A 23,213-nucleotide genomic window follows, 5' to 3' on the forward strand; every position below is an offset into this window, starting at 1 on the left:
ATTCTGCAGTACAATATTGTAAATTCATCACCAGAGGCCTCTGACTTTCATTCTTCTTCGGTGAACCAAAAGGGAATTTCCAGGCCTACAATGAGGCCCAGAAGAAATGGAATAATATGGAGTTTCAGAATGTGAGGTAAGTGGATGCTGCACCTTTAGAACCATCTTTCTTGCATGTCTGCACATGTGCTTGTTACAATTACATTCTGGGTGCAGTGCCAATAATTAATTATCCTTTGCTTAGATTTAAAATTACAATGAGGCCTGTCTTCAGTCTATTCATAAAATTCACAGCACTCATTGAATATGTGGCTGAAGAGATGGTACATGGGGGAGTGTTTCAGATTCCAGGGGGCATTGGGACCATGGCTGGAGGAGGTGGAAGCAGTAAAGACTGGACAGGCTACACCTGAACAGGACTAGAACTAATGTCACAGACTGGGTTACAGCACAAAAAACAGACCATTCAGTCTATTTCATCCATGCTAACCAAATATCCTAAATTGATCTGGCCCTATTTGCTAGGATTTGGACAATATCCCTCTAAGTCCTTTCTATTTACGCCCCTATCCAAATATCTTTCAAAATGGTGCAAGTGTACCAGCCTCCGCCACTTCCTCTCACAGCTCATTCCACACATGCACCACCCTCTGCATTAAAAAGCTGCCCCTCGGGTCTCTTTTAAATCACTCCTCTCTCACAGTAAACCTATGTCCCCTAACCTGGGAAAAAAGAACTTGGCTATTCATCCTATCATGCCCCTGAAGATTTTATAAACTTCTGTGAAGTCACCCCTCAGTCTCCGCTCCAGGGATAAAAGCCGCAGCCTATTCAGCTTCTCTCTATAGCTCAAAGCGTCCAATCCTGGCAACATCCTTGTAAACCTTTTCTGAACGCTTTCAAGTTTAACAACATCTTTCCTATAGCAGGGAGATCAGAATTGAAAGCAGTATTACAAAATCCTGTACAGTTGCAACATGATGTCCCAACTCCTATACTCAATGAACTTACCAATGAAGGCAGGCCAAACACCACTTCCTACCTACAATTGCGCTTTCAAGGAATTATACACCTGCACCCCAGGTCTCTTTATTCAGCAACATCCCCAAGGGCTTTATCATTAACTATACAAATCCTGCCCTGATTTGCCTTACCAAAATGCAATACCTAATATTTTTCCAAATTGAACTCCATCTGCCACTCTTTGGCCCATTTGATCAAGGTCCTGGCATACTCTGAGATAACCTTTTTCATTGCCCACCACACCACCAATATACGCGCAGTTTACAAGCTGACTAACCATACCTCCTGCATTCACATAGTTGCTAGAATAGTTGGGGAAGCTTTAACATTTAACTGGTAGGGGCATTGGAAACCTATGCAAGGAGTCAGAGGAAGGGAAAATCGAGGACAAAAACAAAAGAAAGAGGAGTTACAGATAGATGGGATAGTGAAGAAGGCCTTTGGTATGCTTTCCTTTATTGGTCAGAGCATTGAGTACAGGAGTTGGGAGGTCATGTTGCGGCTGTACAGGACATTGGTTAGGCCACTGTTGGAATACTGCATGCAATTCTGGTCTCCTTCGTATCGGAAAGATGTTGTGAAACTTGAAAGGGTTCAGAAAAGATTTACAAGGATGTTGCCAGGGTTGAAGGATTTGAGCTGTAGGGAGAGCCTGAACAGACGGGGCTGTTTTCCCTGGAACGTCAGAGGCTGAGGGGTGACCTTATAGAGGTTTACAAAATTATGAGGGGCATGGATAGGATAAATAGGCAAAATCTTTTCCCTGGGGTCGGGGAGTCCAGATCTAGAGGGCATAGGTTTAGGGTGAGAGGGGAAAGATATAAAAGAGACCTCTGCGGCAACTTTTTCACAGAGAGTGGTATATTTATAGTATGAGCTGCCAGAGGAAGTGGTGGAGGCTGGTACAATTGCAACATTTAAGAGGCATTTGGATGGGCATATGAATAGGAAGTGTTTGGAGGGTTATGGGCCAGGTACTGGCAGGTGGAACTAGATTGGGTTGGGTTATCTGGACAGCATGGACAGGTTGGACCGAAGGATCTGTATCCATGCTGTACATCTCTACGACTCTAAAAATGATAGGCAGAGAAATCAAGAGCCAGAATCAAACAGAGATTCAGTGAAAAATAATAGGAACAGGACAAGTAATATTAGTAAGAAAAGCTTTTAAGCTTCGTGCTTTAATGAGGACATCACTGGCAATAAAATGTATGAATTAACCCCATAAATAGATGAAAACAGATATGATATTGTCAGGTTTAAAGAGACATAGCTGCAGGGTGATCAGTGACGGGAACTGAATACCCAGGGATATTCAATATTTAAAAAGGACAAAGAAAAAAATAAAGTTGCATTGCTGGTTAAACAGGAAATTAATGCAATTGTGAGGCAGAATATTAGCGCTGATGTGGAAACTGTATGGATAGAGCTGAGAAACACTAAGGAGCAAAAAACATCAGTGGGGATTGATAACAGACCCATGAAATGTCCAGTTGATGTTGGGAATGACATTACACAGGAAATTACAGACAATATGCAACAAAAGAAATCTGTCATTATGAATGACTTCAATCTACATATAGATTGGGTAAATCAAACTAGTAACATTACCATAGACGGGGAATTTCTGGAGTGCATACAGGATAGCCTTCTGGACCAACCAGAGAACAATGCACTTTACACTTGGCATTGTACAAGGAGGAAAGAATAGTTGGCAACCTAGTTATAAAAGACATGAACAACCATAATATGACAGAAATCTCTGTCAATATTGAGAGTGATGTAGTTGATTCTGAGACAAGGATCCTGAATGTAAATAGAGGAAGCTATAATGGTATGAGGCATGAGTTGGCTAAGATATATCAGGGAATATTACTTAGACGGATGATGGTGGAAAGGCACTGGCAAACGTTTGAAGGGCTCATGGGTGAGCTGCAACAATTGTTAATTCTTGTCTTGTGTAAAAGTGAAATGGAAAAAGTGTGCAATCATGCCTTTCAGGGGAAATTGAAGAGAATATTATATCTAAGAAAGAAGCAAATAAATTTGCCGGTAAATTCTACAGACCCAAGGGTTAGGGGCAGCTTAGAATTCAGCAGAGGAGGACAAAAGGATTGGTTAAGAATGGAAAAGTAGAGTATGAGAGTAAGCTTATGGGGGAACCTAAAATCTGATAATAAATGTTTGTATTAGTTATGTAGAAAAAAATTCGTTGAAGATCAATGGAGGTCCCTTTCAGTCAGAAACCAGGGAATTTATAATGGGGAACAAAGAAATGCCTGACCAGCAAAGTACATTCTTTGGTTCTGTGGTCACATAGGAAGACGTATTGGAATTCTTCAAGGATATAACTAGTAGAGTTGATGAGGTGGAGCTATTGGATGTGGTTTAGTTGGCATTTTAGAAGGCCTTTGACAAAATCCCACATAAGAGATTAGTGTGTAAAATTAAAGCACATGATGTTGGAGGTAGTGCATTGAGATAGATTTTAAAAAACTGGTGGCCAAACAGGAAACAAAAGCAAAAATGAATGGGTCTTTTTCTGAATGGCATTAGTGAAAGGGATTAGTGCCAGCATACTAGCCATTCACAATATACATTGATGATTTAGACGAGGGAACAAAATGTAATATCTCCAAAGTTGCAGATGCTAGGTGGGAGGGTGAGCTCTGAAGATGATGCAGTGATACTTCAGTGTGATTTGGACAAGCTGAGTGGGTAAATGCAGAGCAGATGCAGGATCATTTAATTGATTTGAGGTTATCCACTTTGGTATTAAAATATGAAAGCAGATTATTATCTGAATGGCTATAAATTGAGAGAGAGAGGGAGACACCAGTTGCTGAAGGTATGCAGGCAGTCCAGCAGGCAATAAAGAAGGCAAATGGTATGTTGGCCTTCATTGCAAGAAGAATCAAGTAAAGCAGCAGGGATGTCTTGCTGCAAATTTACAGGGCCTTGGTGAGACCATACCTGGAATATTGTGTGGCGGGACTGATGTGAGGAGAATTGTTAGGACTATATTGACTGGAATTCAGAAGAGTGACATAGAGAATCTCATAGAAACCTATGAAATTCTAACAGATCTTCTTAACAAATTGAAACAAGACAGATGGACAAAAGATGTTCCGGATGGCAGGAGAGTCCAAAACCAGAGGTCACAGTCTAAGGATATGGACTTTGAACTGAACTGGGGCTAAAAGAATATGGGGGAAAAGCAGAAACAGGCCATTGAGTTGTACATTCAGCCATGATTACACTGAATGACGGAGCAGGCTCAAAAGGGCCAAATGGCCTACTCCTGCTCCTATTTTCTATGTAAAACAGTCCTCCTAAGAAAAACATCTTGGATAGGTTAGTTGAGAAAAAGGGGAAAAATTTCACATCTCTCCTATGTTACACATCTTAATGGTTACAATTGATAGCAGAGTCTATTATGTAAACTGCATAAATGACAACAGATGAACACTATTTTAAAATTCCTGAAGAATAATGTTTCACTTTCTGAGATACAGATGAATCTGAAGAATCTTTGCATTGCCCAATGATTGAACTACTATAAGACCATAAGACATGGGAGTGGAAGGAAGGCCATTCGGCCCATCGTGTCCACTCCGCCATTCAATCATGGCTGATGAGCATTTCAATTCCACTTACCTGCGTTCTCCCCGTAGCCCTTAATTCCTCGAGACATCAAGAATCTATCAATCTCTGCCTTGAAGACATTTAGCGTCCCGGCCTCCACTGCATTCGGCGGCAATGAATTCCACAGGCACACCACTCTCTGGCTGAAGAAATGTCTCTGCATTTCTGTTCTGAATTGACCCCGTCTAATTCTAAGGCTGTGTCCACGGGTCCTAGTCTCCTTGCCTAACGGAAAAAATTTCCTAGCATCCACCCTATCCAAGCCATGTATTATCTTGGAAGTTTCTATTAAGTCTCCCCTTAATCTTCTAAACTCCAATGAATAGAATCCCAGGATCCTCAGCCGTTCCTCGTATGTTAGACCAACCATTCCAGGGATCATCCGTGTGAATCTCTGCTGGACACGTTCCAGTGCCAGTATGTCCTTCCTGAGGTGTGGGGCCCAAAACTGGACACAGTACTCCAAATGGGGCCTAACCAGAGCTTTATAAAGTCTCAGTAGCACAGCGGTGCTTTTATATTCCAACCCTCTTAAGATATGTGATAACATTGCATTCGCTTTCTTAATCACGAACTCAACCTGCATGTTTACTTTTAGAGAATCCTCGACTAGCACTCCCAGATCCCTTTGTACTTTGGCTTTACGAATTTTCTCACCGTTTAGAAAATAGTCTATGCTTTTATTCTTTTTTCCAAAGTGCAAGACCTCGCATTTGCTCACATTGAATTCCATCAGCCATTTCCTGGACCACTCTCCCAAACTTCTGCAGCCTCCCCACTTCCTCAGTACTACCTGCCTGTCCACCTAACTTCGTACCATCGGCAAACTTCGCTAGAATGCCCCCAGTCCCTTCATCCAGATCATTAATGTGAAAAGCTGCGGCCCCAACACTGAACCCTGTGGACACCGCTCGTCACCGGCTGCCATTCCGAAAAAGAACCTTTTATCCCAACTCTCTGCCTTCTGTCAAACAGCCAATCCTCAATCCATACCAGTAGCTCACCTCGAACACCATGGGCCCTCACCTTGCTCAGCAGCCTCCAGTGTTGCACCTTATCAAAGGCCTTTTGAAAGTCTAGATAGACCACATCCACTGGGTTTCCCTGGTCTAACCTAGTCACCTCTTCAAAGAATTCCAACAGGTTTGTCAGGCACGACCTCCCCTTACTAAATCCATGTTGACTTGTTCTAATCAGACTCTGCTCTTCCAAGAATTTAGAAACCTCATCCTTAACGATGGATTCTAGAATTTTACCAACAACCGAGGTTAGGTTAATTGACCTATAATTTTCCATCTTTTGTCTTGATCCTTTCTTGAACAAGGGGGTACATCCGGACTTTCCCTGACTCCAGTGACTCTTGAAAGATCTCAACCAATGCCTCCACAATTTCCTCAGCCACCTCTCTCAGAACTCTAGGATGTATCCCATCGGGTCCAGGAGATTTATCAATTTTAAGACCTTTTAGTTTTCTAGCACTTTCTCTTTTGTAATGGCAACCACACTCAACTCAGCCCCCTGACTCCCTTTAATTGTTGGGATCTTACTCATTTCTTCCACTGTGAAAACTGACGCAAAGTACTTGTTAAGTTCTCCTGCTATTTCCTTATCTCCCATCACTAGGCTTCCAGCATCAGTTTGAAGTGGCCCAATGTCTACTTTTGCCTGTCGTTTGTTTCTTATGTAAAAAGAAACTTTTACTATCATTTCTAATATTACTGGCTAACCTACATTCATATTTGATCCTCTCCTACCTTATTTCTCTCTTTGTTATCCTCTGTTTGTTTTTGTAGTCTTCCCAATCTTCTGATTTCCCAGTGTTCTTGGCCACTTTATAGGATCTCTCTTTCTCTTTAATATATTTCCTGACTTCCTTTGTCAGCCATGGCTGTCTAATCCCTCCCCAGATAATCTTTCTTTTCTTGGTGATGAACCTCTGTACAGTGTCCTCAATTATACCCACAAACTCCTGCCATTTTTGCTCTACTGTCTTCCCTGCTAGGGTCTGCTTCCAGTCTATTTTTGTCAGTTCCTCTCTCATGCCCTCATAATTACCTTCATTTAACTGTAACACCATTACATCTGATTTTGCCTTCTCTCGTTCAAACTCTGGCATCCCTTTTCAACTTGACCTTCTGGTATATACTTCATGAGCTTAAAGTTAATTAAGTTAACTAAGCACCTCAATTAAATTAAACACTGCTTTAAGAGTGACTTTCATAAGACTAAAAACTGCCTGGCGCTGAACTTTCAATATCAGTCAGATGTTAAATGTTAAAATGGATATTTATAAACCAGTCAATTCACTACCCATCAACCAATGTCCACAGGTTTTTAGCCATATATCCCACACTGAATATCAGTTTTGGCCAAAAAGCTCATGTTTTAGTTTACTGTGTTTAAACCTGTTGAAAAGGAAAGACCTTTGCCAAAAACTTGCTAAGGAGGCTTTTCTACACTTAATATCTCTGCTTAATTGATTTATATATTCCAAGCTTTTTATGATGCTGGTTTACATCTCAATCGCTTAATGATGTTTGCTTTATAATTGATGGTGGTTTCATTTGGAATAATGTGGCTTTCTAGTGGGAGATGGAGAGTCTTAAACTCCTTTACCTTAGTCCCTGGACGTGCACCCTGAATTAGTCATTTTTCCAACTGGTCCAATTTGCCGAAACATTTTTTGGTCATGAGTTTTTATCTATGTTAATCCAACACCTCTATTTGGTGCTTATTTTCTTCCTTCACAAAACACTTTGGAACATCTGTGTTTACTGACAATTTCACATAGCTGAAATAACAATGTAAATTACTGAGGATACTAGAAATCTGAAACTAGAATAATAAATGCTGGAAATACTCCACAGGTTAGACAGCATATGTGGAGTGAAACAATGACTTTCAAAATTTGTTCTGATAAAGGGTCATCTCAACCTGATCCATTAACTGTTATTCTCCATAGTTTTGCCTTACCTGCTGAATATTTCCAACACTTCTTGTTTTTAACCTTAAAGACAATGTTGCTTTCATTGTTACATGTATGTAAAAAGGGAAAAAACGAATATTCTCCCAAAATAAATATTCTTTCAAACTGTAACTGTATTTTGAATGAAAGATAAACTTTGTTCGTCAGTGTACACAACTGTATTTCTGTCAAGTAAACTCATTGTCTGTTAACTTAAATAAATATGATGAACACTGTGAGATCTATCAGTTTAGTTTGGGAAGCCTGGTCAACATGGACAAGTTGGACCGAACGGTCAGTTTCTGCGCTGTATGATTCTATGAGAGATTTAGCAATACAAGTTTGAACTGTGTATAAGATTATAGATTACCCCAAGGATTAATACACCAAGAACTCAAACTGGCCATGAACAATCAAATATATTGAAAACTAAAATAAAGCATTGTCCCACGTTTTTACAATAGGAAGAGTGTGGTGATTAGGTGGCTGAGAGGTTAAGGCGATGTACTGCTAACCTATTGTACTTTGCAGGTGTGTGTTCGAATCCCACTCTTGTTGCTTTAATCAGCAGCTCATGCTAATGCACTCTTTGTTTGTGTCCCACATCGTTTAGTTGCTGGAGAGGGTACTGAGGGATAGGATCTATTTATATTTAGAAAGGAATGGGCTTATCAGTGATAGGCAACATGGTTTTGTGCGGGGGAGATTTTGCCTTATCAAGTTAATAGAGTTCTTTGAGTGACCAAGTTGATAGATGAAGGAAGGCCTGTTGAGGTCATATACGTGGACTTTAATAAGGCATTTGAGAAGGTTCCCCATAGCAGACTAATGGAGAAAGTGAAGTCACATGGTGTGCAGGGTGTTCTCGCTAGGTGGATAAAGAACTGGTTGAACAACAGGAGACGGAGAGTAGTAGTTGAAGGGAGTTTCTCAAAATGGAGAAAGGTGACCAATGGTGTTCCACAGGGGTCAGTATTGGGACCACTGCCGTTCATAATATACATAAATGATCTGGAAGAGGACATTGTTGGTATGATCAGCAAGTTTACAGACGACACGAAGATTGGTGGAGTAGCAGAAAGCATGAGGGACTGTCAAAGAATACAGGAGGATATAGATAGACTGGAGACTTGAGCAGAAAAGTGGCAGATGGATTTCAATCCAGACAAATGTGATGTGATGCAGTTGGGCAAGACTAATTCTAGAGCAAATTATACAATGAACAGTAGAGCCTTGGGAAAAGCTGATGAGCAGAGAGATCTGGGAGTGCAGGTCCGTTGTACCCTGAAGGTTGCTGCACAAGTGGATAGAGTGGTCAAGAAGGCATATAGTATTCTTGCCTTCATTGGACGGGGTATTAAGTTTAAGAGCTGGCAAGTGATGTTAAAATTGTAAAAGATATTGGTTCGGCTGCATTTAGAATACTGTGTACAGTTCTGGTCGCCACATTACCAAATGAATGCGGACACTTTGGAGAGAGTGCAGAGAAGGTTTACGAGGATGTTGCCTGGTATGGAAGGTGCGAGCTATGAAGAGAGGTTGATTAGGTTAGATTTATTTTCATTAGAGAAAAGGAGATTGAAGGGGGACCAGATTGGGGTTTACAAAATCATGACAGGTATAGACAGGGTGACAAGCTTTTTCCCAGGGTGAAGGATTCAATAATGAGAGGTCATGCTTTCAAGGTGAGAGGTGGAAAGTTTAAGGAGGATACACACAGCAAGTACTTCACACAGAGGGTGGTGGGCGTCTGGAACGTGTTACCAGCAGAGGTGATAGAGGCAGGCATGGTAGATACATTTAAGATGAGTCTGGACAGATACAGGAGTAGGTGGGGAGCAAAGGGACACAGACGCTTAGGAATTGGGCGACAGGTTTAGACAGTAGATTTGGATTGGCTCAGGCTTGGAGGGCCGAAGGGCCTATTTCTGGGCTCTAAACTTGCTTTGTTCTTTGTAATTATTGCTCATTATCTTAAGTAAATTGGACATCATCATCCAGGGTAAGTATATGAATGGTTAAATGTGATCATCTAGAAGCTGTTGACTTACCTTGCTCCACAATCATTTTCGTTAGTCTCTTTCTCAGTTCCATCATTAAGTTTTGAATGTGGTTTTGCATTGAATTAGTGACCTAACCCAAAATTTTCCAATTAGGCTGTGTGTCTCAGTGAGGATTCGTCAATCCAATCGATTGGAGACAGATATTTTGATTTTCCTATTCACGAATGCCATTGATCCTTGTCGAAACTGAGTTGTTGGATCAGATGGCCAGTAAAGAGCCATTCAGAAGCCTGCAAAAATTCCACTGGCAGCTGTTAGCCTGGCAAATATCAAGAAGCTCTATTCCTCTGCCACTCACGGCATCAAAGCTTCACTTGGACACTGGCCTTATTCAAACGAAGATGGTGAAATACAAACAAAACAATAGCTGCCTGCTGCACTTTAATAGGATACAAGACATGCCACATGATTAATGTCTTTCAACCTTCTCCCCATCCTCTCACTCTTTCGAAATTATTTCACTTTCAATATGATTATTCTCATTCAATTAAATTCACTGAGAATCTTTGTAGGCAAGGTATATCCGATACCATTCAAAGATTTGATGTGATGCTTTACTTCAACTCAAATGAACAATGGAGCTCATCAATTAAGCAGAGACATTTGTTGTAAAAGAACCTCCTTGGCAAGATTCCGACACCGATCTTGTATTCCCCATTCTGCAGGCTCAAACACAGTCAACTGAAAGCTAAAGAGAGGTTCAATAAAGGAGATCTGATTAAGAATCTGTGGACACTGGGTGATGAATATTTAATAGCTTAATAACAAAATAAACTGCATTGATTTTTTTTCCAGAAACTAACAAGCTTGGAAGAGCATTGGTATACTGACTGACAGTCAATGATATTCGACACCACAGGTTTTGTTGCCAACCGGCCTGACATGTTTCCTTTCATGGCTCTGATCAACAAAGCCAAGTCAGGCAACTTAAACTGGATGAAGGATTAGTTTTGTTTCTTTGTTGTGTTTGGATTTGAACATTTGCCGAACCCAATGTTTCTCTTTATTGTCAGCAAATTTGGATTTGCTGTGATTGTTGGAAATGCACCTGGATTTGGACCATACTTTGCAGAGAAGACCAACACTAAGTCTAACAGTACCAGGGTAGAAAGCGTGGTGCAGTGGTGGCTTTCATCTCAAGTTCGAGGTTCAAATTTCACTTCAAGACCTGATGACTGCAGGAAGTGTGTTTCTAACAACCTAAGTAGTAGGGCATAAAAGCAGAAGAGTCTCTGCATTAGGCATGCTTAATCGGGAGTGGTACTCCTCAAACTCCAGTCTCTTGTGATGGACAAGTGACCATTTCCAGGTAAACATAGCTATGGAAACAGATTTCATCACATGCTTTGTCTACATATCTGTCACTAGCTGTGAGAACGTCTCCAAGTCTAAGAAAGAATAGTACCAACAGTTGCTCATTTGGTAATGGTACATCAGCTTCAAGAGAGGAGCGCATTTCTACGTAAACTCAAATATCTGAAAGCTTCTGTTTCATTTTGCTGTAACAAAAGCTTCAAAATATGTTCTCTCAACATTTGTCTTACCAGTGCGGGTGTGGAGGTGCAGAAACCTTACAGTAAGTACAAGATTAACTTGATTTGAATTTATTGTCATATGTACAGAGGCGCAGTGAAAAGCTTCGTCTTGCAGCCATACAGGCAAGTCAGATAGTTAAATAGCATAGATACCTAAATAATAGGTAAACAGCAGCATAAACAAAAATATAGGTACAGGCAAATGTTAAGAGTTTGATTCAGATACAGAAACATTAGGTCTTGTCCGTTTTGGTCAAAATAATATTCTAACAATGTGATACGCGTTTCCCCAGCCACTTAAATTCTTTCCTATGAAATAATAACTCTTACAAGGCTGAAGTATTTTCATTGGTAATTTTAACGTTTTTAAAAAAAGACATTGCCAGTCTTTGTTCTTTCCTCTCTTTACTAATCTTTCTAGATCTAATTTGACAATAAATTCACCCACTGCCTTCTCAATCTAACTGGTTAAGGATTGTGATTATTCTATGGCTTTAAGAAGCATATTTTGTCCCTTTTTTTGGAGAGGTTTTAAGGTAGAGGCGATGAGCTAGCTGGTGAAGGTTCACGAAGTAAACAGCTTGGGAGGCCCACAAGTTGTGTTTAAAGTTGGAACAATAGAAGCAGCTTCGATGGGTGTGGTCAGCTCTACAAACCAGGGTTTCTATTTTTTTAGCTTTGAGATTCAGCAGCAGTTGTTGTTGGAATCTCAACAGGGTTGGAAGCTGCATTAAGTATCTCCCAGCTGCTACTCCTTCTGAGTTTTCACTTGATAATTTTTCTCTCGCTCTGCTGCTGGATTGCATGCGAATGATCTGTTTCTGACTTTGCCTTTTTGCCAAGGATGCAACTATATTGGAGCAGTTAATTAATAATAGTTACTGTATCTATTATTCTGTTAAGTTTTTCAATAAAGTTAAGTTATTTTAAGTTCTTTTGTTGCATTTTGACTATAGTGTTTGATAAATTGCGTTTTGCTTCATGTTGAGTAGTTAGACCAGTCAAACTGCATCTGGAACACTGCACATTACATTTGCCTTTGAAATACGGCCGAAGCTACCTTCTTAAAATATTCTGAGGGAGTCTGGTTTGATCTATAACAGGAAATATACTGTATTTACTGGACTCAGGTCTCAGATACCTAATTGCCACAAATATGATGACATTAACTTAAGACTTTCAGCAACTTTCCCTGCAAACAAAATTAAAATGTTAAACAAGATATAAAATGTGCAAAGGCCAGTCTAACTAGCACATGTCCTATTAGTTGCCATACCATGCCACATCATATTATGGTGCATTAATATCATATCCATCACTTACTCAACTGAGATCTTAGCATAGATCAAAATCTTATGATACATTAAAACACTAAACTTGTACAACTGGAGGGAAAAAAAATCTCTCAAACTCAAGAGGCTGACAAGTGATACTGAACTAAGAGAAACATTTCCACTCTTTTGGGTGAATGCAATCAATGTCAAAGACTGACTACTTGGAGGCATGTTACTGCAGGTTATATATGTGTAGGCACAAACAGGATAGAACTCGACAAAAAGTGCCGTTGCCAGTTATCCCAGTTGGATACCTGACTTTATGAAGTGTGGAAAAAAAAGTGATCTCATGGTCACTGTAGCTTTTCGATGGGTCACAGTATAAGACAAGGATTAACTACAATATGCCAAACAGCCTAAAGTCACGTATTGTCAATTAATGCTTCAAGAGTCTGTAAAGATATCGGGTGGAACGACTTGTATTACTGTTATGAATGGTTATAATTCATTTTTTGGAAGCTTTTACTGCACCATGAGAGCATCTGTACTGAGGTCAACCATAGTTTACCACTATTCTTTCAAGCACTGCATTCCCATTAATTGCTCTTTATATATTTTACAAATTGTATAAACTTTTACTTTTGAAAACTTTCTACAGTACTTTAGTATCTTTACAGATTTAATAAGTGCCAAATGAGCATTTTCCTCTAAGCACAGTGCCAAAGTGCAGCCGTCTTCCCCGTTAACATGTTATTAATTGTTGAAAAGTAAAACAAGTTTAAATGTAACCATCATTCATTAAAAAAAAGAGATAGAATTCTTGTTCAGGCAGTTTTAACACTAAAGTAAGTGAATTACAAATATTGGCTTAACTCAAAAAGCAAGTATTTGCCAGACACAACGTGATATAAATCATTCTACTGTGATGAGAAGTAAATCACCATACTGTTTCTTGTTATAACAAAAATAACTGGCTCTTCTCCCTCAAAACAGATGAAGACAAAATTCTTGAAACAATGTTTTAATTCCTCAGTTCGTAAAAGTGACAGAGCAAATGAACTGTAAAGATCAGAGTTTGTGACATTTAGCTTTGATTTTTGATATGTTTGCAGATCAGGTAAGAATGTCAATAGTGTGTTATGCTTTGGTGTCTACTACCATTGAAATTCAACCAGAGGGGGAAAATATATGCCAGCTTTCCTTCTGCGATACCTGCTGGGGAACGTATGTTTGCTGAGGTCAGGATGAGAAATCAGCCTTGGCTGTGATATTCCAACACTTGCCACCAAGATTCTCACATGAATGACCATCAAAATGATATACCAATGGGCAACCGCTCTTTAGAATTGTACTTCAACAGGTGGTCTATCTTATTTGTCTATTCATAGATAATAAGAAGAAAACACAGCCTAATGATGTAAAGAATGGAAGTTTGAAAAAGGAGGGAAAAAATGCAAGATAAGTAATGCATCAAATAATTTGATTTATTAGGAAAAAAGGGTAAATCATAAACTGAAGCTCAGTTTTAACATAGGCTCTGCAATATAGACATTAATAGCTTTCGCCCAAGGAGTAAATTAATGTAGCCACATTTTGAAGACAGAAAAAAATGAAGTTACAACAATTATATAAATTTCAAAGTGGGTTGCTAACCTATCAACATGGTTAATGGTTGAATTTAAAATGACAGGTAATATCTCTCTTGTTCTTCAAAGGTCACACGATGCTATGCAAAAAAGTGACTGACAAACTATTTTAATACAAGCTGATTTCCAAAAAGTAGAATGCGTTTTTACTGTTGCAGCAACAAGAAGTCATGTTACACAAGGCTTTACTTCTGATTGTTCATACAAAGCACAACACATCAAAATGCTCTCATCAATATTTTGACACACAGTAGCATGATAATTGAACAATGGAACTTACTGAAGATGGCAAACCTGGAGGAACCTTCCTAACCTTTTTCGGTGGAATCTCTGTAAATCAGTAAGTTAACATGTTAGCAAACATCTCCTTTAATCAGGGCTGCTTGTCAAATCTACTTACCAATTTTACCTCCCATTACATCAATGAAATGGCAGTCTTTACACAGATGAGTACAAAGCTTTGGAATATAGATGAATGGAGATATGAAATATACATATGTACCTCACCCAAATGGGTATTTCATAAAAACGTATCTGACCAAAATGAATCTCACCAAATCATTATAGTGTGGATCTGTCATAGTTGCATCAAACCATATTACTATTGTATATCTGCATTCCCATAGTTCCTGGGTAAGACAACACTCAGAAAAGGAAGTTGCAAAGAAGTCATACTGGACATGATACATTAATTCTCTTTCCACCATTACTGGCAGACATGCTGAGTTTCTCCAGTTCTTTCTGTTTTTATGGGAAGTCTGGTTGATTATTCCCCTTTTCAGACGTGGCCTGCCAAGGTTAACAACGAAGTTCACTTTGCTTGGGTCAGCTAATAACAAAATTGTGGATTAAACCCTTTTAGGTTTCTATAGCTTAAGATCATTCCAGGCAGCATTTTTAACAATCGAGCCACCAAAGGAACAATCAGCAACAGCTCCTACCCATTAGTTTCCTTTGTACATGACCTTTTCAGAGAGTCGTCCAGGAGATGGCAGCACGCAAGTGATGTGAAAGCCCTACTTGCAAACAAACATAACGGTAATGCAATTTTCCAATTCTAAAGCTACTTTTCCAACTTTACATTTGAACAGAAAGGAAGGTTTCAGAGTAAAGTCAGCAGAAAAATAAGTGATATGCTTTGAATTAACCAAAGAATGCTGGTCATGTTAGATGAAATTTGAATATAGAAGGGGAAACTTAAAAGTCAAGATCAATTTCAGTAATAAGAAAAGACCTGTCGTGTTAAATAGTGCTATCTAGCTAAGTAGCATATATTCACGGTTTCATGCATTAATATCAGCAGCAACTCCATAGGAACACCTGATAATTTTTGACAACTTGCATCTGATATTCACCAATGAATAATGGGACATGCAGCTAAACCTGTCAAAGTGACCACCCGTGGTTCCCACAAAAAGTGGTCTTTATTCACAGGTGGTCCCCTCCACATGGCTGTCAATTAAAATCGCATCTGAAAACACTCAACCCCTATATCATCACTTTTTATGTTGCTGTTATAATGTGAAACAATCTCAGAGGGCAGGTTCATTAAAACTGTAAATCACAGATGGAACTGTGAACACGTGCCTGTACTTCACAGGTGGCCACTCCTCTCAAGCACTGCTGTAATTCATGTCAGTGTCAATTTCACTGGTCATTATAAACTGATGATCATTTTCCTAAGTTTTTGACAATGGGGGGGTTTATGGTCTTATATTGTGGTCCAACTTCAAAGTCTTTTAGTTGCAAGACCACCACTCTTTCTAAATATTTGACAGTGACATGCACAAGTAAAGGGTTCAACTTGTTAGTTTAATGGACAGTTTCTATTTCTTAAGAACAAAATGTGGATTGTATCAGAGTTATGTATCAAGTAAATTATAACATCCATACATATATAATATGTAAAGTCAATTGATATAAACATAATTGTGTGCTATTTCAACTAAAACAAGTTTGCAATTATTGTCATGGTTCATTATCTTACAATCTGGATAATTCTCAGCAATTCCTAAGTATATATTTATAAAGAATGACTATTGGCTGAGAAATGAAGTCAACTCAAAGTTTGTATTCCAGTGTTAAATTGTTTAACCTTTGTTCTTCAGGCCTCTGATGTCATTCCATATTTTTTCATCTTAAGTAGATTTAAATGAGATTATTCAGCAAACAAGCCTGCACAAGACCAGAAAATGTAGGAGCAGATTTAGACCAGTCTGCCTTGTCATCCAGTCATAGCTAATTTGTTTCTCAAACTCATTCTCCAGCCTTCTCTCTGTATTCCTTGATCCCCTTACCAATCTATCTTAAGAATATATCTACCTCTGCCTTAAATACACGCAATAATCTAGCCTCCACAGTCCTATATGGTAATGAGTTCCACAGATTAACAACCTTCTGGCTAAAGTAATTCCTCTTCATCTCCGTTGTAAAGGGTCATCCCCTTACTCTGAGGCTGTGCCTTTGGGTCCTACTCTCTCTGACTAGTGGAAACATCAACTCCACATTCACTCTATCCAGGCCTCTCAGTAATCTTAATCAGATATTTTAATCAGATCACATCCTCTCCATTCTTATCAACTCAATCAAGTACAGACCCAGAGTTCTCAACTGTTCCTCATGTGAGAAGTCAGAAATCTCAGCGATCATTCTTGTAAACATCCTCTGAAAACTCTCCAAGGTCAGCACATCTGCGTGGGATTCTTCTGGGTACTCTGCTTTCCTCCCACAGTCCAAACATATGAAGGTTAGGGAATTAGCCAAGCTAATTTGCCCATAGTGTTCAGATACTTGTAGGTTAGGCGCAGTAGTCAGGGGAAATGTAGAGTAATAGGGTAGGGGTATGGGTCTGAGTGGGATACTCTTTGGAGGGTAGGTTGGATTTATAGGGCCAAATGGCCTGTTTCCATGCTGTAGGTATTTTATGAAAACAAATATACATCCTTTGTTAGAAATGGGTCCCTTCCACATGCTACATACATTGTCCTGTTATGGATAATTCCTCTCCTATTTAATCTTTTCAGGCGACATTGAAAATATTTCACTATTTCCAAAGGTTTACTAAATTAATACATGGAATAGTGGGTTGTTTTATGAGGAAAGATTATACAGACTGGGCTTATTTCAATTGGAGTTCAGAAGAGTGCACTTGCTTGCGCCCAATTTATATTCAAATGTTTGGAGCGTTCTGCATGACAGCATGGTAGCTCAGTGGTTAGCACAGCTGCCTTAAGCACCAGGAACCTAGGCTTGATTCCTCCCTTGAGCGACTGTGTGTGGAGTTTGCACATTCTCACCATGTCTGCCATGGGTTTCCTTTGAGTGCTCTGGTTTCCTCCCACAGTTCAAAGATGTACAGGTTAAGTGGATTGGCCATGCTAAGGTGACTGTAGTGTCCAGGGATGTACAGGCTAGGTGCATTAGCCATGGGAAATGCAGGGTTATGGGGATAGAGTCTGGATGGGATTTTTTCGGAGGATTGGCGTGATCTGAATGAGCCGAATGGCCTGCTTCCACACTATAGGGATTCTATGGGTGAGGAGTGACTTGAGTGATGCTGAACAGTCTTGACAAGTTGGACACGAAAATGACTTTTCATCTTTTAGGTCAGTCCAGAATGAGAGGGTACATTTTTAAAGTAGATGCTCACCCTTTCAGGACAAAGATAAGCAGATTTTATTTTCTCTCAGAGGATTGTGTTGTTTTGGAACACTCTGCCTCAGAAGGTAATGGAGGCCATGTCAGTTAACATTTTTTAAAGGCACAGATAGAATTTTATTAGTCAAAGGAATCTAAGTTTATAGGGTGGATGGAAATGTGGAACTTGAAAGCAAGCAGATCATTCATGATAGTTTTCAATGGTGGAGCAGGCTCGAGGGGATGCATGGCTCCTCACGCTCCTAAATTATGGTCAAATGTTTGTGTGAAGCATACTGCAGGTCGAGGAGAGGGCTTTTGTGATACATTTGAGTTTAGTATAATACTCTGAATTTGGTTGTTTTACAAACAGGATATTGTTATAACGCACACGTGATCCACATGGCTTGAATTCTGTCACTTTCTTGACATCTTTGCTTTCATATCTTACATCACTTTCAGCAAGAGAATGCCAAAAAAAATGAAAATAATTATTGACAATCTACTTTGAGACCAAAACGTATTTGCTTTAACGTTTCCTCTGAGAAATGTTGCAAATAATCCTTTAAAAGATTGGTGGCTCATGGTAATGTCATGAAGTACAAGAGTGAATCTCAAGCTACTAGGAACAGAGTTAGAATTCTAATTACTATGGTAGACCAGGCCAGACCCCCTCAAAACATTTCAAGAAAGCAGCCTGGACCCTAATGTTGCTAGGTGCTTTAAGCAGGTGTAGTGTGGATATTCCAGGAGTGATGCAGCTAGTCCAACCACTTCGTTTTAGACCAAACATAATTAATTTGCAATATTATCGAATAAAACACAAACAAAAAAAGAACAGAATGTAGAATAACTTAACCTATCCGAAAACCCAACAGGGTATCCCAACTTAATGCTGTTCCTAATACTTTCAACAATCCCCATGAACACCTCCTGGCAAAAAAAAAGGAAAAATCAAACATAAGGTCTTACAGGAGAGATGTCAGACAGAGACAGACAGAGGGGATCAGCATCGACCTGTTTCTTTGGGTCCAGAGAGGGAGGATTAGCATGGACCTACTTCTTTAGGTCCAGCAGCTTCACAACTGACTGCCTGCTAAAACCAAACCAAACCAGAGAACAGCTGAGCTGGCAGAACTGGCCACCCTGCTTTCATTGTACAAGTGTTTTATTTAAACTTGAAAGCCTTATGCCTCAGCCAGTGTCTTTTAGCTATAATCAAATTGGCTCTAAAACTCTTCAAACCTAGTTCTCTCAGAATCTCTGTGTTTACCACCCCCTTTGAAAGTAAAACCCAAGGACAATCTAACCTTGTTAAAGGAGCAGCAACATCACATTATTTCTTGAAATTCAACTTTTCTTTTGAGCTCTAATGCCATTCATAAGTCACTCACGGCTTTCATGACATTATGCTGAATCACTTGGCTTGCTGTATATTATCTGTAATTAATTACAGTGTGACCACTTTTGGAGCTAAGCACTCACCTTTCATGGCATTATCCTGAGCCACTAGTGGCTTTTTTTTTTAAAAGGTTTATTTGCAAAATTACATTTTCTAAGAGGAAAACTAAACAAATGAAGTTAAAGCAAATAACCTTTAGTCGCAAAACAGAATAATTATTTTCATATTTTAATCACATTCCTGATGAAGGGCCTATGCCTGAGATATCGACTCTCCTGCTCCTCAGATGCTGCCCGACCTGCTATGCCTTTCCAGCACCATATTTTTTGACTTTGGAGCCAAGCATGTTGACAGGACAAAGCAACCAAATAATAAGTGGATATTCTATAAAATTTTTATAAAAACTGTAGGGATTGGCACCTGTTGAAATCCGAACACTCTTCATGATAAATACATTGAAGGAAACAGTTGTATAGAAAGGCTGATTACATTCTAACAAATCACACCTTTATGTAAATTCCAAAATTACCTAACTTGTTCCTTACATATTAGTTTTTTTTAAGACATTTTCAGTAAATCAGCTCTTGCATGATTCCTGCTAACTTTGTAGCAGTGCATGTGAATATTTTTAAATTATTAAAAATGCATGATATCGTTGATGTTTACTTTGATGTTTATTCAGTCATTTATATGTCAGAAGAACAAAATGGGATGTTGGGAGAATATTTTCAATCGAAGGTATCCACTCCCTGAAGAGTTTTAAAAATAACAAATCTCACACCAATTATAAACCTTCTCTGGAGGTCTCCTCCATTGTAAACTCTAGGACACAGACACATGATTTAAAGTAGCATATCAGCTTGATAAAGCTGACTATGAAGTTATCTTCAATTCAAGAAGCTATACAACCATATTTCTCATAATCCCAGAATCTAGTGGAGCAGAAAGAACCTTCTCCCTGTTTCATTGAGCTACAAATAATATACAAGACCACCCTTTACCTTTCATCCCAAAGGAACAAATCCACTATCCATCCAGTCCTCATCACTCCACTAAGAAAGATGCATCCACTCAGATCCCATCATCTCCCTTCACTCCCCAACTCTTCTTTCTTCTACTCCTTTACCAATTCCTCCTCATTTTTTTTTCCAATTCCTCCTCCACTGCTCGCCTTCTGTTACCATCATCTCTCCTCCTTCACCTCATCTCTCTTGACGGTAACTGGCTCCCAAACGTTTTTTTTTACTATTTATGATCATCATGATTATGAGTACCTTTCCTAATAGAAATAACTGGCTCAGATTTGCCAACAGCCGCACAGTCATTTCTGCAGGGAAGATGGGAGCTGCACACTTGGGATCTTGCAGAGTCCCGGATGAGGTTGCCTTGGAGGGAATTAATCAGGAAGTTGAAGATTCTGATGGGCAATTCCCCTGCATTAGAATCCTTATGAAAAGATCCATTTAAATTGGAGACGGAATACAGTAAAGGGCATGGTTTAACTTCCTCAACTATCCTGTATGACAAAGAACCCACTAAATTTCAGGAATACCCTTCATTTCTGAAGGAGCCATGATTGGAATCTCCTGGCAGAAAAGCTGAATTGAGTCATAATGGTGAAAAACATGAGCAGGAATTGCAATTTGATTGTAATTGTAACTACTTGGAAAATGCAGCCAGTCATTTCCAAATAGACAAAATACTTAATGTGTCATTAATCTAAATGAACATTTTTGTAACAATATGTTATAGGGTGTGGCAAGGGGAAATTCATGCTCAAGTCAAACTAATTTTGTACGATGCAGATTTTATATTTGGGTTTTAAGACAAAATTACATCTTAACAATTCATAAAGCTCAAACGCTCTTCAGATATAGCTCATGTTTAGAAAACTGTAAGCTCAAAGGACCTGATACAAAAATTCACCTACCATTATGATGTGTAATTGATACTCTGTTCACAACACAAAATAGTTATATACCAATGGTTGAATTTTCCTATGGTTAGACAGACAATATTCCAGCATAGATGAAAATTGCACTTGGGACAAAGTGGAATCTATCGTAGCAGACTCCCAAGAAATTGCCTGTGAAACTGAATATTCCTGAAAATATGTTGCTGGAAAAGCGCAGCAGGTCAGGCAGCATTCAAGGAGCAGGAGAATCGATGTTTCAGGCATGAGCCCTTCTTCAGGAATCATGCCCAAAACTTCGATTCTCCTGCTCCTTGGATGCTGCCTGACCTGCTGCGCTTTTCCAGCAACACATTTTCAGCTCTGATCTCCAGCATCTGCAGTCCTCACTTTCTCCTTCAAACTGAATATTCCATTGGTCAATTCCCCTACATCTGGAACCCTCTGACAATCTTTATTTAAATCAGACAATTCGTAGGGTTCTGTTTAAATTAAGGAAATAGCTATTCAGGAAAACTTAGGCTAGTAACCACACAGTTTAACCCCCAAAATAATGATTAAACTGACCCTGTATTTACCTTACTCACCCCAACTGCACCTCTTTGACAGCACTTGGACTCCCCCAGACCCTTAATCAATAAGTCCCTTCCCCAACTTCTGATTCGCACTCCACTACATCTGCCCTCGATTCGATATTCTTAGCCTCTTTCCGCACCTGAACTGCCATCCCTTACCACCAGACCTGACACCCCAACTCAACCCCCAAAACCAGCTATCCTGACTCGATTCCTACCACTCATCGGGACCTAAACACTAAAGCACTTATCTTGCCACCTGGCACCGTATTCACTTGACACCGAACTTGACACCCCATTTGGCAACCTACTCCTGGCAGCCTACGACCTACCCAACTAGGACACTAATCCCTAGGTCCCTAACCTCACACTTCCCTTATATATTTACTGTTTAACAACAACTGTCAAAAGCAACTGTCTGAGATTCTGACTCTAAGCTCTAGAAGCTACAGCTATGAAAAGCGTCGTGATTTTTTTTCTCTCTGAAAGAGCTGTCAGAGTGAAAGCACAGAACCACATTACTGAAGGGGCCCTGAATGAAATCTACTCTCAAGAAATACAAGTTCTCTCCTTTCATAAAAAAGGAGGGACAGAGTTGCACCTGTGAGAGGTTGTCACTTCTCAAAAAATCCAGACCCTAGCATACCTGAACCTCTATAGAACGCAATCCACCTATTTCATGACCCAATGAAACATTAAGCATTTTAGAAATCTGGGTTTTCTGCTCAGGATTCTTAGGTAACTGTTGTCAATTCCGATTTTTTTTCAACCAGAAAAGTGACAATAATCTCTTGAATCCTTCCAACTAATTATGGATCGACAAATTCAAACTGTATGGCCATGACAGAGAGATATCACATTATATTTTCCATCAACAGTGTTGCAGTAATACTGGATAAAAGGAATGCCAGCAAATGCCTGAAATGCAGTAATTCAAAACTGGCAGAACCTGCAAGATAAACTGCAGCAGCCAGTAGTTGAAATGCATTACACTGAAATCTTTTTTTTAAAAAACCTTAAATGCAATTTTTATTTTTCACTCCTGTAAGAATTTATTTGTTTATCACACTTCATCTTACAAGAACTCTTGTCACTTTCTCAAAAGATAATTTTCAACACTTGGCAAAAGTAAAACCAAGATAGTTTTCATTGGGAGATCAGTTCATGGGACTGTTTCAAAAGTTGCAAAAAGGCCAACAGAAGCCTTTAAAACGATTAAAGTGGTGAGTTCAAAAATGGAAGTTAAAGGTAGAACAGCACTCACCCATTGAGGAGTCATGCATTGGTCGCCGACGGGAATTATTGCTGGAATATGGATAATACTGTGAGCCAGGCTTGGTGCCTGTAGGTGATATGGCACCTGGACTGCCTATACCTATGTCAGGCCCAAGGAGACTTGACTGTAAATAAAAAAAAAACAAATTGTTAGGATAACCTGTTTGTTCTTATTGTCTGACAGTAGCTAGTCTAGAACCAATTCATAATTTTACTGCTTCATTTGACTGCCGTATTCATTCTTCAGACAGTACTGGACCCA

General features: G+C 39.4%; 1 protein-coding gene across 8 annotated transcripts in view; it reads right to left on the reverse strand.

The window, feature by feature from the left end:
- The window catches only part of tcf4 (transcription factor 4), a 606,468-nt gene that overhangs the window by 205,475 nt on the left and 377,780 nt on the right, over positions 1 to 23,213 (reverse strand). For all 8 annotated transcript variants that reach the window (XM_060851162.1, XM_060851233.1, XM_060851285.1 and 5 more), the window contains 2 exons: positions 22,941 to 23,076; positions 14,432 to 14,481 (listed from right to left, as the gene is read on the reverse strand). In XM_060851162.1, coding sequence (XP_060707145.1) covers positions 14,432 to 14,481; positions 22,941 to 23,076 — 186 coding nt within the window. The remainder of the gene's footprint in view (positions 1 to 14,431; positions 14,482 to 22,940; positions 23,077 to 23,213) is intronic.

This window comes from Hemiscyllium ocellatum, chromosome 1 (assembly GCF_020745735.1).
Source record: "Hemiscyllium ocellatum isolate sHemOce1 chromosome 1, sHemOce1.pat.X.cur, whole genome shotgun sequence".
NCBI lineage: Eukaryota > Metazoa > Chordata > Chondrichthyes > Orectolobiformes > Hemiscylliidae > Hemiscyllium > Hemiscyllium ocellatum.